Raw genomic sequence first — 14,699 nt, forward strand, 5'->3', positions numbered from 1 at the left:
AGACTGTCTGTGAGAGGGGGGGATAGAGGGGGCAGAGAACAGAGAGGGCACAGTGAGAAGAGCAGGGGCAGGGGCCCCTTGCCCGGGAGGAGGAAGCCCTGGGGAGGCAGCACGTTACTATGGACTTTGAAATATATAATGGGTATTTTTGATACCGAGGGAGCCCGGAGGCTACTCATGTGCTCTGACATGCAGCAACAGGTAGCCATTTGTCCCTTCTGTCTCCTTTGGCAGATGGGGACCAGTTTCACAAGTTCTGGAGGAATGCTGGCTTCTATCTCGCCACCTTAAGTTCTGCCGTCCAGCCTGAACTCATTTCTGGACGTATGGACTGTCTTGTGGGAACTGGAGTTTCCTCTGGACTTGTTCTTAGCAAGCCTTGGTTATGTACAGGTGGTGTCTGCCGGATGGGGGCTGCCCAGTCCCTGCGGCCTGACTGGCTGCCCACAGTGTATGTGGGGATGGCTTCAGGATCGCAAGCCGACTACCTCCTCATGGAAGCAGAAAAGCTAACTAACAAGCACAGACACTCTGGAAATGTGTACTAAGAAGGCAGACTGCAAGGAGTGAGCAAGGAGCCTTTTAGGACATGGCCAGTCCTATCAACGCCACAGAACTGTGGCGAAAGGGCTTGTCTTGGACGTCACTTCCCCTGGAAATATGGCTCGCAGCCTGCTGTGGTGCTAGAATGACCTTATTTATATAGCAGTCACATTTACAGCTGATAAAAAGCAAACAAAGAAAAAATCCTTTCTTGCCAGTGTTTTTCCTTTCAGGAAAAAAAAATGAATACACCCTCTCACAACTCCATTAGCGGAGAAGGCCGGCTGGCTCTCTAGGATATCCCTACCTTTTGCCAGAAGCTACAAATGTATGCTCTAAAGTAAACAATGGAAAGGTTACTGAAGGTTAAGTGCGTTCACACACTTCAGAGGGGAACAGCCAGGCTCCTGGCTGGGAAGATAATTTACACAGCATGAACCCGGTGCCCCATTTCTGGTGGGAGGGGGTGTGGGTAACAGTGTGAGAAGAACAGCTGATGTGTCCCAGCTCTAGTGACTGGAGGTCACCCAGAGGGCACCTTTGTTACTGCGGCCCCTTTCTCGTTTATCTTCCTCTGAGGATTCCCTAGTTGGAACCATGACAGGTTTTGTGACATCACTTGTCAGCTAATAATAGAAATGCAGTCAGCCACCTGCCAGCAAAGACAGATCGGTTTTGGGTTACAAACTCACTAGCTGAATGGCATTTCCTTGTTTCTGCCTGCCCCACTCCCCAGCTCCAGTTCCCCAAGTCTGCTGGGGCCACTTGCTGTTGACTAAACTTCTCCACCAACTTTGAGAAGTTCAGTGCAAGGATCCCATTGGCACCTTAAACATGCAGACTTCATGCCAAGGCCCTGACGGAGTTCAAGGGGTGCATCTGTCTGCAGAGTGTCTGTCTGTAGGATGCAGCTGCAGAGGCTAAGGGGACAAGCCTCCGAGGTTTGACTGAACTCAGCTTTAGATTCATAAAGCCACAGTCAATCGAAACTGGCCAGTTCCAAAATTTGGAATCCTCTCAGAACACAGATACATGATTTAGGAATAATTGATCCGGTGGTGGATGGGAGAACAAACTAGAATATTCATTAGAAATCTTTGCTTTAGTTTGCCTGGATGTGCTGGCACGAAAGTTTTAGCTGAAAATTAGCTTTAAAAATCCCACGTTAAAAGAGATCAAGAAAACATCCTGGCACAGGGATAATTTTCTTCAACCACCTCAATAAGAGTCTTGGAGCCAGGGAGGCCATCTGATACATATAGGGCTGTCACACAGACCCGGCCATGGGCGAGGGTACTGGTGCTCACGGTCCCCTGGACGGGCTCTGTGTGGTCCGGAGCCCAGGGCATTCATTCTCTGGGATGCAGCTTTGCTCCTAAACCCCACATCACAGCAGGACCCTGGCTCCATCTGGACCAAGAATGCTTGCCTGAGCCACGCTCCTTTGTGCAGCTGAAAGGATAATGTTGCCACAGAGGCAGTGGTTTAAGCCGGGGAAAGAGAAACGCTGGCTGTCGAGGGAACAGCCCTCCACTCTCTGTAGGGTCTGTACCCTGGCAGGGCCTCCTGCACTGAGGCCGAGGCATGCTGGGAGAACTATTCTCCACACAAGTGCAGGCCATTCAGGGACACGACTTCTTTCCTCACGAATAAAATGCATCTTTAGATCTTTGCAGATATTACTGCTCTGGACTCTGCACCCCACTGGGGTTTTATTTTGGAAAAATAGTCTCAGAGCTGTTCACGGGCAGCTTCTTTCATTCTGTGAACTGAATGTAATGTTGTGTGGTTTTTAAAATTAGACTGTCCAGTGCTCAGGTACACCCTGAATGGTGAAAGTTCGGGATCATTAAGGGTGAGGCTGCAGGGGAGGGCTTTTCCAACCGGCAGGCCTACATCTAGGGATGGGCAGGGTAGTGCATGGCTGGCTGTACTTATGGGAGACCTCTTCACTGCCAACAGTACCAGCTTAGCAATGCCGACAGTAGCCAGAGAATCATTAGAAGCGAACAGAATTCTTCCTCTGGCTTCTAGATGTAAACATCAGGCCTGCTTCAAAAGCATTTCCATCTAGGCTGAGCTATCTGGAGGGTTCAGTGAACAACATATGACCAAACAGCCCAAAACAGGCTCTTGCACCCTCACTGTGTGGTTTTGGGTTCTAAGACTTTATCTCGGGGACATTTAAATTGCTCCTGCATCCAGGGCTGATGTGAAGATAAAATAAGGATACAGAAGTGTACATGCTCGAGAAACATGGCTGTCAGCTAGCTTTAGAGCTGGCCATTTGCTGGATCAGCACAGTCTCCACCTTGTGCAGCAACTGCTAGGGAGCCCACAAGTGCTGAAGGGCACCTAGGCTTCCATGTGATCTCTGATGACCAACCGGTGACTAGAAACCAGGAATGGTGGGACTTTCCTGAGTGAGCAGGAAGCCAGTGTCTTCCTGTCTCTAATGCAGGAGTTACCAGCACACAGTGTTTGCTAATTTCACACTTGAAAGTCTAGGGGGGGGGGGGGGGGGATGAAGGCCAGAGGGAGAGCTGAAAAGCATGGCCCTTTTCCAACAGTGCGGGTAACGGGACAAGAGGGAGTTGCTTCATGACAGCACGCAAGGGACTTTTCCACCATACTGCAGGGATTCCTTCCAGGTAAGAACCTGCTGGACAGGAAATAGCAGAAACTAAGTCCAATCTCACTTTTTTTTTTTTTTTTTTTTTTTAAAGTACAAATCTGAGTGGTCCAGACAGACGAGGTGGTGCAAGCCAGCCCCTGGACCTGAAGGTGGCAGCACTGGGGCTGTAAAATAGCAGAATGGGTTCTTGTAGGTGTTTACTCGGACTAGGGCTGGATGGAATATTTGTAAATCCTTGTATTAGAAACAAAGGTATGTGGCCCAGGATTCGAAGGTCGACTCTGGCGAAGAGGAGCAGCAGTGAGTGCTGCCTTCTGCTTCTGACGCGAAGGGCAGCAAAGGGCAGCCCTGCATCTCACTCTCTGAAGCTCTGCTGAGGAGGCCGGCTCCTCTGCCCAGCCTGGGGTCACTTACCAGGAGATGGCGGCTGCAGCTTGGGCTGTTTCTTGGCATCCCCTGTGCTGAAGACTTCTGGTGGGGGCTCCTCCCCACGCTCAATTTTGCACTCAAAGGCGAACAGGTACTGAATATACTGCTTTTTCAGGGAACTAGCCGCACTGCTTGAAGTGCCAACATTTAGGTTGGTTGCCAGCTCACGCCACTTCTTGTTTTTATTAACCTAGCAAAAAAATGGGCAGGATCGTTGGTTTGCAGCAAAGTGGCTTGTTTAAAGCCAGGAGACAAACAAGCACTTAATGTCTTGGCTTCCTTTTTTCAATTTGCCTCTTTTAACCAATGCTCATCACTCCCACTCAGCAGCTCACAGACAGCATTACAGTTATAAAGCCATTAAGGAACCTGCCGATGGCTACATAAAAGCCCACTTGCTGGGGTCTTCTGCCTGCTCCATCTCCTAGAGATTAGTATAAGAGCTTCCAGATTCCTGAGTCCCAGGAATGAATGGAGCCCCCACCCCCACCACACACACACACACACACACACACACACACACACACACACCCCTATCCCCACCTAATCTCTAAAAGGGTGCCTAACAGTAACAATAACAGCACTATACTTACATGAAAAAATAATGTTTCCTTCCAGTAGCCACCGGAGTGTGCTCCTGTGCCCCGGGCTACATCCTTCCATTGAGCTCTCACTGAGGCTCCCCGAGGGATGGGCACAGGAAGTATCTAGAGCAGGGCTACCGCTCCCTGGCTGCAGTGTTGGCCAGGAGCTTAGTGTCTGGGGCACAGGTCTGTGTGTGTCCTCCGGGGCTTACTACATGAGGCTGAAGACATCAGCACTCCAAGAGAGGGGGCGGCATGGCTTCAACTTTTTTGTTCCTACCCAGGAACGGGTTGTGAGGACACAGAAATAGCTGAGGGAAGATGGAGGCCTGTGCCTTTTGGTGTGTGCTATGTCGGATGGCTTGCAATGGTCATAAAATCATGGCTATCTGGATCCAAACTTTAGCACAAGGATCCTTACGTCCATTCATTTAGTGCTAACAGTCACAACAAACACATCTGACAGCAACGACAGCCACGGCTACTTCAGACTGCAACTCTACCCTTGGTCAACCAGAGTGCTGGCCTCTGAGCGGTCACAGCACAGCAGCTGCTCACAGGCCTGCGTGAGCTACAGCGGCAGAGTTGCACAGACCACCGCATGAGTGGATTTGAGTTGCTCTTTATCTTGGTGATTTGTATTTAGGGGAGACAGAACAGAAAGGGAGGGGCAGGGCTCACAGGGAGAGGGAGGAGAGGAGGTCCACCTAGCACGTGACGGAGACTGCGCCACATAACTCAGCATGGGTTATGATAAGTTCTAATGGGTCTAGTCCTAGGCCTCAGTCCGGTAGGGGGGCAGGTAACTGAAGGGAAGGCCAAGAACAAAGGTTTGTCCTGTAACTCCCAGAACCACAGAACTGAGACAGAAGCCTCAGTGACACTGTGGCTGGCCGTGGACTCCTGGTCCTCCTGTCTCCAAGCATGGAATTACAGCTGTGCCCCATTATACTTAGTTTGAATTAAAATAATGAATTTGATTTTTTAAAATCTGAACTCCATGATGAATTTAGTCATTTCTAAAACTCTTCTGGAGTGTTTACTATGACTCTGTAGCAGATTCCAGAGGATTCTAGAGCTGCTGAGAAAACACTAGTGAGCTGGTCTAGAGGAGGAAACCGAGACCACACAGTGGGTAGGAGAGCCAGGGATCCTAGCCCTCTCCAGCCACCACAGGGCCCTAGGAAGTGACCTTCCCACAGGCTTAGCTTCTCCTCTGTGAAAAAACCGTAACAAAAAAGCAGCATCCCAAAGGAGCCATGCAAAGGCCTGTCTGCACACCTGCTCGGCACTGAGGGTTCTCACCTGCGCCAGACCGCCAATCTCTTTGACGCAGACATAGAGTCGAAACAGGTCCAGGGGCTTCTTGCCCACTGCGGGAAGACTGGACACTGGAGAACCTCTCTCTTCCATGAAGGTCAGGTAGCGGTCGACCCACAGCTTCCTCTCCGGCTCGTTCCCCAGCTCGTACACTTTTGTGATCTTCTCCCCAGTGGTGGAAGATGAGCTGGACTTCTAGTGTCGGAAGTGGGTGGCAGTGGGCACGGGGAACAGGAGTGGGGTGAGGGGAGAAGGTGAGGAAAGAGCAGAGAACTGATAAGCACAAGAAACATTTAAAAACTACAACACCCTGCAACGGCTAGGGACAAAGGCACAAATTATACATTTTCTTAAATAACACACTTTGACTTCAAATAAAAGGGCCCAAACTCTTCATTTGAACACTTCAAACAACTGAAGTAAAATAAACACTCTGATAGAAGCACTGAGTCTCGAAGGCAAGATTCCAATGAGGTCTCATGTGCTTCTGAGACACAAAACACTGGCAGTCCAGAGAAGGAAGGTCTGTGGTCAAATTTCTCATGTCTGAAGCCATAAAGTCCCCTCACCTCCAATAACACACTCCCACTTTTTTTCTCCAAATAAGAATGACTAATACGTGTCTTTATGAAAACTAGGTCACATGACAGAACAGACACCTGGTGCTTGCTGCAGTGTGCAGGAGGACAGAAACCACAGACAAGACAGCTGTGCCTCCAAGCTGCTGGCGTTTGCAAGCTATTGGGCAGCTAAAACTGGCACGGGCAGCCAATTCTCCCTAGGTAAGGGTTCTGAGCTTCTCAGTGTGGTCAAGGGGTTATAAGATAAGCACCCCAGTGTGGTTAGCGCCCTAGAAACCAAGCACCAGGCTCGGTAAGTGGCAGCTTGCCTCTACAGGCTGTTCCGCCTGTAATGTTAAGCCTCTGGTTTTAGTATTACTGAGGCATAAAATCTATAAATAAAATACATAAACACGGACATGCTGGGCCCACTTGTGCAAACCTGTACTCCCAGGTACTTGGAAGGCTGAGGCAGGAATATCACAAAGTTTGAGGCTAGACTGACAGTTTATTAAGCCCCTCAAATTATTTTTTTCTCAAATTAGAAAAAAAATAAAGTAGGGAAAGGATCGGGGCTAGACCTCGGTGGTATTTAGGAAGGTCTAAATTCAGTCCCCAGTACTGAAGGGCTGAATAGGGCAGCTGACGTGGTCAGAATGGAAAGCAAGTGTTGATGTGGGATTCCCTTCTGTATGATATAAATACCATTAGTTAATAAGCTAACTGTCTTGGGCCTGTCCATGGAATAGAGGTAGGCGGGGTGGGGGAGGGGGGGACTAAGCTGAAAGCTGAGAGAAAGGAGGTGGAGTCAGAGAGAAGCCACCGAGCCTACCAGAGACGAACAGAACTTTAGCCGGTAAGCCACAGCCACGTGGCCATACACAGATTAATAGAAATGGGTTAAATTATAAAAAAGCTGCAGAGAAACCCTGTCTCGAAAAACCAAAAAAAAAAAAAATGGGTTAAATTAATATGTAAGAGTTAGCCAATAAGAAGCTAGAGCTAAGGGGCCAAGCAGTGATTTAATTAATACCGTTTCTGTGTGATTATTTCGGGGCTAAGTGGCCAGGAACTAACAAGCTGGCTTCCTTGCAACAAAGTGTGATCTTTTAGGGTATGTATCCAATATATCTGCATACATAATATCCAAATGAAAAGCTCTTGAATTGTATCCTTCATAAACTTTATTTTCATTTTACTAAGAGAAGAAACTACAGCGCTGACAGCGGAAGTTCACAATAGCAGGAGGCTGCTAATGGTGGCAGAGAGCTGTGCTTCTTCTAGGAAGGGCCACTCAAGCTTAGGCCGGTGCTTTTAAAAGATGAAATCATGAAATAGAACATGAGGGAAGGCGTTTTTCCTATAGTCAGGTGTGTCCCCTCATGAGCAACTGGGAGGCAAGGTTCGCCAGTGTCCTGTTAAGGAACACTGAAGGCCATCGGTTGTTTAAAGAGCCCTGAAAGACCCGAGCAGCTCTGCCATGATCCTGGAGGTTATGACCCAGCCTCCACTTCCGGCCAGTGCGCTTCTCCCTGAGGACAGAAACTGAGCATGAGCAGAGGACCAGTGTACAGCAGCGTTTGTCCCTGCCTTTGAAAGGATTCTTGGGGCTGGAAGCGGACCTAAAATACTGGGGGAGTCTGCATATGTAGGTTTTAACTTGGTCACCTTTGTCAACCTGTGTTATTCTAATTTGTTCCCTTGTAATCAGGAAAAGGCAATGAGTAGTTCATCAAAGGAGTTTTTTTTTAATTGTGTCTGTGTATGTTTGTGTTCGTATGTGTCTGTCTCCACCTGTGTGTGCGTGCAGACATGTGTGCATGCATGCAGATGTTCAGAGTCCATAAAGGGAGCAGGAGTCACCTGGAATTGGAGTTACAGGCAGCTGGGAACCACACAGGCTCAGGGTCCCTGAAACTGGGTCCCCAAGAGTGCAGCAAGCACTCCCAGCACTGAACCAGCTCTCCAGCATAAAAGATAAGTTATTGATAATTTTGCGTCTTCCCCAAGGCATTTTTATGTGTGTTTTGTTTTGTTTTGTTTGAGACAGGGTTTCCCTGTAGCTTTGGAGCCTGTCCTGGAACTAGCTCTTGTAGACCAGGCTGATCTGGAACTCACAGAGATCCACCTGCTTATACCTCCCGAGTGCTGGGATTAAAGGCATGCACCACCACTGCCCGGCTTCATTTTTATGGTTTTACCATGCAGACAAAAGCATTTCACATAGCTCAAGAAATGTAGGTGCCTGCGTGGCAATTTCCCAGGAGGCCTGCTGGCTAATCCACACCAAGGCTCAGTTCTCCTGTCACATGCTGGCTGGCTCCTTTGCCGTGCTCTGTCTAGAGTGTAGCGTGCCGCTCTGCAGTGCACTGACAACGGCTCACAAGCTTGGTGACTGTGAACGCACTCACTCGGCACAGCGTCCTTCACACTAATTGTATGCAAGCTGTCTATGAATGCTTCATCAGACAGAAAGTTGTGTAAGAGTCTGACTGTGCTCAGGTAAGAATGAACAACTAGTTATTATAACAACAAATAGCATATGCGCTGGACAAAAGGTGTGCCACGAATGTGGTGGCCACAGTGAGGTCACAGGTGAGAGAGCAGCAGTGGACACCTCTCTGGCCCAAGGCTTGCTTGTGAGTCGAGTCAGTGTCTAAGAAAGATGTTAGTGTCTGGAGCGAGAACTAGGAGAACAGAGGAGCAGAGCCCAGCAGAGGACCTGTATGCTCCCTGCTGCCACTGAACACAGCTCTTCTTCTCTCCTAGACACTGGCTGGCTGGACTCTCTGAGGAAATTTCTAGGTTTTAGATCTATTTTTATTTTATGTGTATATTGCCGACATATATGTGTATCGTGTGTACAGTGCCCATGGAGGCCAGAAGAGGGCGCTAGATCCTCTGGAACTGGAGTTGCAGCCGGTTGTGAGGCATCTTTGAGTACTGGGGACTAAATCCAGGTCCTCTGCAAGAGCAGTCACTGCTCTGGCCCCCAGAAACATCTCTGTTCCCATTTAAGGACAGTCTTGAGGAGACACTGCCTACTATGGTGGGAAGGGCCTTTAGGAAGACCCTGTATCTTTTGCAGGAGTCCAAGGGCCACTTAGAACTGCTTCTGGGCTGTGAACACTGTATCCCAGGTTCTGAATCCCTTGGGGAGCAGGAAGAATGGACGCTGCTGAAAAACCACAGCAAGATATTCTTATGGTGCCACACATGCTTTCCTTGCATATAGTTTAATTCGGCTCAGACACGTTTTCTTGAGCCTCTGAGGCAGATTTACATTTCAGCAGTCTTTGCCATATGCCTGGTTCTCTGTATATGTGTATGCGTATGGACAAATGTTTATTTATATTTTAGAGTGTTTTCTAACAAAGCAATGTTGGTCCAAAGCACACTGTCAAAGCAACCATGGCAGCTCTGTTATTTTGCCCGGCTCATGCTTGCTATTAGCAAAGCTTTTCTGGGGATACTACTAGAGACCGATTTCAAGCACCAATGGAAGCGGCCTCTCTGCAGGAGCAGTTCACTTCTCCTGAATCACAGGCGTCTGCAGTGACCAGAAGCCTGGCGGCACGCGGTCCTGTACTGCACTCCCCTTCCGGAACACCCATCTCATGTGGCAGAGTACACGGCGAGGGCCTAGCAGTCTCTGCCAGGCAAACACCGCCTCTCTTGTCCTTGGTTAGCACTGGAGCCACAGGTTTGCTAACAGATTCTTAAACGCAAAGCAATTTTGGCATAAAAAGAGATGTGTGGCAATATTTTTTAAAAAATGCTAAATTTCAAGTATAATCATCAGAAAATGGGGTCAGTACTTTACTTTTCTATTACATTTAACTAAAATTTAATTTTTTTGAGGTGGGGCTTGCTAGTTAGCCCAGGCTAGATTCAAACACGATTCTCTGCCTTAGCCTCCCAGTCTGAGATTATAGACCTGGGTTACTGTCCAGCTAGAAGGCAGACTCTGGGGTAGGAATTCTGCACGGGCCTCGCTGGGTGAGGACAGCTTGAGCAGGAAGCTGGAACACAGCATCCTCTCTGTCAGCTGTGACTCAGGACCAACAGTAAGTGTTTTCTCACGGTGCCCAGTCTATTAAGGTCTTCATTTGCAATAATTATTCTCAATTATTATCTTAAGTTTTAAGCATTACCATTTTCTACAACTGAGCCAATATGCAAACGTTTATGTAAATGTATTTGGACTCTGCCCATTCATTTAGCATTATTAATTCATATGCGTTTTCCTGTTACAAAGAGAGAGAAAGGAAGGAAAAGGAAGAAGAAAAAAATTCCAAGGTGGCTTACTGAAAACCAAAATAACCCCAAACACATAGTATCAGCTGCCTTCTGAGACTCAAAGCCAATAGCACAACAGCACCTAAAAACAAGGGGGTCCAGCTCCCCCTTCCTCTGATCTGGCTGGAAGTGGGCCACTGCTCACTCTGGGTATTTCAAAATTGAAATACATCTTTCAGGGAAGGGGATGCCCGGGGTGCCCTTCCTCACTCTGAAAAGGCAAATGCTGGTTATAGCAGAGTTCCACAAACATTTGCCACAGCCACCAGCTCTTCAACATGCCGGGCTCTATGTTTACCCCAGTGGATGGGAAATAATGGCAGCCTCCTTTCGGGTTTTGATTAGATTGCCAGATCCTGCACAGCCAGGGTCTTCTTCCCTCCAACTTGCTTTCCTGAGCTGGGCACTTTAATATATTATCTTACAGATATCAGCATGTTAATTACATTTCTTGACAACTTATTTCATTTTTTTTTAAAAAATCTTTTGATTCCCTATATATGAACGTAAAGTAAAAGGTTATAATACCACATTACTTTTTTTTATTGGTACAGGTTAATATTTTTAGAAGGAATAAAGGCCCAACTTGGAGGTCAAAAGAGCATTTCCTGGTATGTAGATGGCAGATGTTGTCACTTATCTGAAGAATTAGTTAGTGCCTGTCTTTGTCAGTGGCTGATACAGGTGCACATTCTTAGCCTAAAAATTCAGATGCACTAACATTTCTATAACTTTGGCCATTTCAGGCACACAATGTAGAACTGAAACAGGCTGCTGTTATAACGCACTGTACCTGGTTGCAATAGTTATTCATTTATTTCAGGTAAACAGCTTTGAAACCATTTTTTAGATACAATAACCATGACAAAGTTAAACCAGGAATCAAGTGTGTCATTTATCTCCTGGCTGCTTTTAGTTTCCGTGTAAATGACAGCAGCTGGCTTTAGAGAAGCCCTCAGTGGCACACAGAGCAGGCACCCCCAGGGCGGTGTCTGAGCCCCTAAAACACCAGTACACTCCACGTGGAGGAAGGGCTCCACCTCAGAACAGCTGCTAAGAACGCCAGAAAGAGTATGACACACACAAATGCCGTTAGTAATGAAATGATTTATAAATTCTGCTTTTTCACGGATCAACAATGGAGTCTTATAAAGCAAACTGGCAAGCATTAAAGTGTAATTAATTAACTATCCCCAAGCCCCTCCATACAAAAACCACGACAAACAACCAGGGCCACTTACAGGGCTTGACGGAGTCTTGGGCCATCCTGGGCTGCTAATGCTGTCACTCTCGTCTCCGTGAAAGGAGGAGATGCTGGCAGAGCTGGGGGACATTGGGGAAGGGACTGGCAGGTTGCCTGGGGTCGGAGGCTGAGAGATGCCCTGAGAGCTGTAGCTATCCTGCGGTCGGAAAATGAGAAAAAAACGACAAAGGTACAACAAACTTTATTTAAAACAATTAAGTACATCCAGTTTAACAGATGAATTGTGTATATACACATACACGTACACACACACACATCACAAATGTATATATAAAGACATGCACAAACACACACGAAAACATACATAACAGAGTACTAAAACATTCTTAGTATGGCCTGTCAGTTTGCTGGATGCTGGAAAGGCCACAAAGCTACCAAGCTTACTTTAAGCTTAGATGGAATGCTAAGCATTAGATATATCTTATGCAAGAAAGTAAGAAAACAAAACAAAAAAGAAAAAGAAAAAGCCATTTGTCTTATTTAGGAAATAAGGCAGGGAAGCAAACAGTAAGAATGCTGTTGTGAAGGTAGCTAAAATAGGAAGCTCTGAACTATAGGCAGAAAAAATGGGTCCAAGTATCCACAGCAGACAATATAAATAAATCCTTTGCTTCCCCAACAGCATCTCTTAGCAAGGTCTCCACCCTTCCCGCACTGTGATTCAATGCTGTTAAGAATTAGTAACTTTCAGATTCACACCATGGGGAGCTGGGGAGCGGAGTGGGGGAGGGGGCGGGGGAGGGGGAAGACACAGACAAGTGGCACAGGAAGGCACATGGAGGGAAGAGAGGTGAGACAGTCATCACCAGGCAGAGGACAGCAAGGTCGTCCTGCAGCAGTGACCGTGGCACGCAGGGAGGAGGAAGTACCTTTGACTTGCTCTCAGGCTGGGACACGCCTTCTTCTTTACTGTCTGCTTTAAGAGGTGTGGACAGTTTTGACTCGCCCGGAGACATCATATCTGCAAGACCCATAGAAGCTAGTGGGGAACAGGAGAGAGTAAAGATTACACTGGGGATGTACCAGGGCACTTCTGCTCACCTGGCACCCACGCTTCCCTTGAAGGAAGGAAAGGGGAAAAAGAGTCATGGGATGCTGGAACACGCTGATGTCTGAAATTCTTTTACATGGTGGAGGAAGCAGACCCTGTATAGCCAAGACCCCCAAACACAAGCCAGTTTATAGTTCTTTCTCTTTATCACAGCTTAAGAGAGTAGGCGACAAGTAGAGACGGGCAGGCGTATGAACTGCTCACGCGGCACTGGGAGAAACTGCAGTGTGTATCTGCCGCCTGGGTTCTGGAGGACTTGGGGCTCTATTTCTGCAGTTCAAAGATTTGTTTGCAAAATCTCAGCTACTTCCCATGGTCTAGTCTACAATAGAGAAGGAAAACCATACAGAGGACTTAGGGGACGGTCCCTAAACTCTAGAGGGGGCTACTGTCCCTCAGCTGGCACAGAGGCTGTGTCATCAACCTCTACAGTTAGTGAGACATCACAGGAGCTCCTGACACAAAAGTCACACTTTCCATCTGCGGCCTGATATGTGGCTGCAGCAAGCTCCACCCAGGCCCTAGATAAATGTTCAGAGAACCAGTGACTCACACATCCTCACTGTAGACACCAACAGACACACTCAGGCGAGCGGTTTCTTTCTAAAGGGAGGACTCAGACTCCTGAGGACAATCAGGGTGGCTATCCAGGGAGTCGAGCTGAATTTCCATAGAATCTACTGTCGAGCCTTCCACACTACTGAACTAGACAGAGGCGCTGCAAGTGAGATATAACAGATGTGTAAAGAACAGGGGGCAATGAGGCAGCGCTCTGAAATCGCTCCCTGCTAGGACAGCAGAACCATAAGGCTTCATACACAGAACCTGCTTCAGATGCTGCAATGGCAAGTGTGGGCTCAGCCAGGCAGGACACAGGGAGCACAATGTGCTAGAAAAGACGGGAAAGCAAACCAGCTGAAAAGGCCCTGCAGATCGCCCACTACAGAACGATTACCGCACATATTCGTGCATTACTGTGTTTTAGAAAATAATTAGTTTTAATTACAGCAGTGAGAGAACGAGCGGGCTCTGGTGAGTTAGCTGGCAAGCTCCATGGTGCTAATTTGTTAATATCGTTAGCATCACTGCAGGTTGAGACCATAGGTCCTGCCAAAAAAGCCTACCCTTCCACGTGCCCTGGAGTTTGCGCCGGCGCACTCAACACTGTGCTCTGAAATCCCGCGCTTCCACAGGCACACTGGCTGGCTTTGTAAAGCCCATTTGCAGCCCAGTCAGCCCTTACAGTCATCACAACACACACAAATCATAATTGAGATGTTTTTCTTTTTTTCAAATTACTTTCAATACTTAGACTTTAAGAACTGGAACAAAAAGCTTTTTCAAGTGATGCAGCTGCAGAGGAAAATCTATTGGGATCAGCTAAAAATGTGTTATTTCTGTGAATGTGTGAAACCTCAAAAAAAGCAGCTGAGTGATATTACAGCCGAAGACCGCCTCGCTCAGTGGCTTCCGTGTGGCTTCTCTGCAGGGCCCAACGAGACAGGAATTAGTGAGCCTGGATGCTCAGAAGAGGAATTAACGTGGTGCAGGGAGGAAGGGGGCCTGTGCACGAATATCGGCACATTCTTCCCCTTCTGCGCACTGCTCGGGGCAATGGCAGCCAGCGCAATTCAAAGAAGGAAGGTCACAACACATGGCTTCTGCCAAATCCTGCTGCTCCAGAGGTGACAGCTGTTTTGCCAGTTTTATAAGTTATATCTGGATATTATTTTGGCAGTAGGAATGGCGATGTTTTATGCATTTCACACATTAATGTACATAAAAGTAACTTTAAGCAGAAAGAACTAAGCCAACTGTACTACAATCATCAGCAGTAGTTCACACTGATTTCATAATCAGACTCCGATGAATAAAGCATTCGTGGAATCTGAAATCCCCCAAATTTCTTCATTTTCTATTTTATAGTCTAAAGTGGGCACCCTGGATATGCAAATACACCTGCGCCGCCCTACTGCTCTGAGAGACGAGACTGGAGCGGCACTTTCTACACACT

At 47.6% G+C, this 14,699-nt stretch overlaps 1 protein-coding gene across 3 annotated transcripts in view; it reads right to left on the bottom strand.

Annotated features, from left to right (window-relative positions):
- Arid1b (AT-rich interaction domain 1B) overlaps positions 1-14,699 on the bottom strand; it is a 360,006-nt gene that overhangs the window by 18,366 nt on the left and 326,941 nt on the right. For all 3 annotated transcript variants that reach the window (XM_038338780.2, XM_038338778.2, XM_038338779.2), the window contains 4 exons: positions 12,504-12,613; positions 11,612-11,770; positions 5,497-5,706; positions 3,593-3,797 (listed from right to left, as the gene is read on the bottom strand). In XM_038338780.2, the coding sequence (XP_038194708.1) occupies positions 3,593-3,797; positions 5,497-5,706; positions 11,612-11,770; positions 12,504-12,613 (684 nt within the window). The remainder of the gene's footprint in view (positions 1-3,592; positions 3,798-5,496; positions 5,707-11,611; positions 11,771-12,503; positions 12,614-14,699) is intronic.

The sequence above is a fragment of the Arvicola amphibius genome, chromosome 8 (assembly GCF_903992535.2).
Source record: "Arvicola amphibius chromosome 8, mArvAmp1.2, whole genome shotgun sequence".
Classification (NCBI taxonomy): Eukaryota; Metazoa; Chordata; class Mammalia; order Rodentia; family Cricetidae; genus Arvicola; species Arvicola amphibius.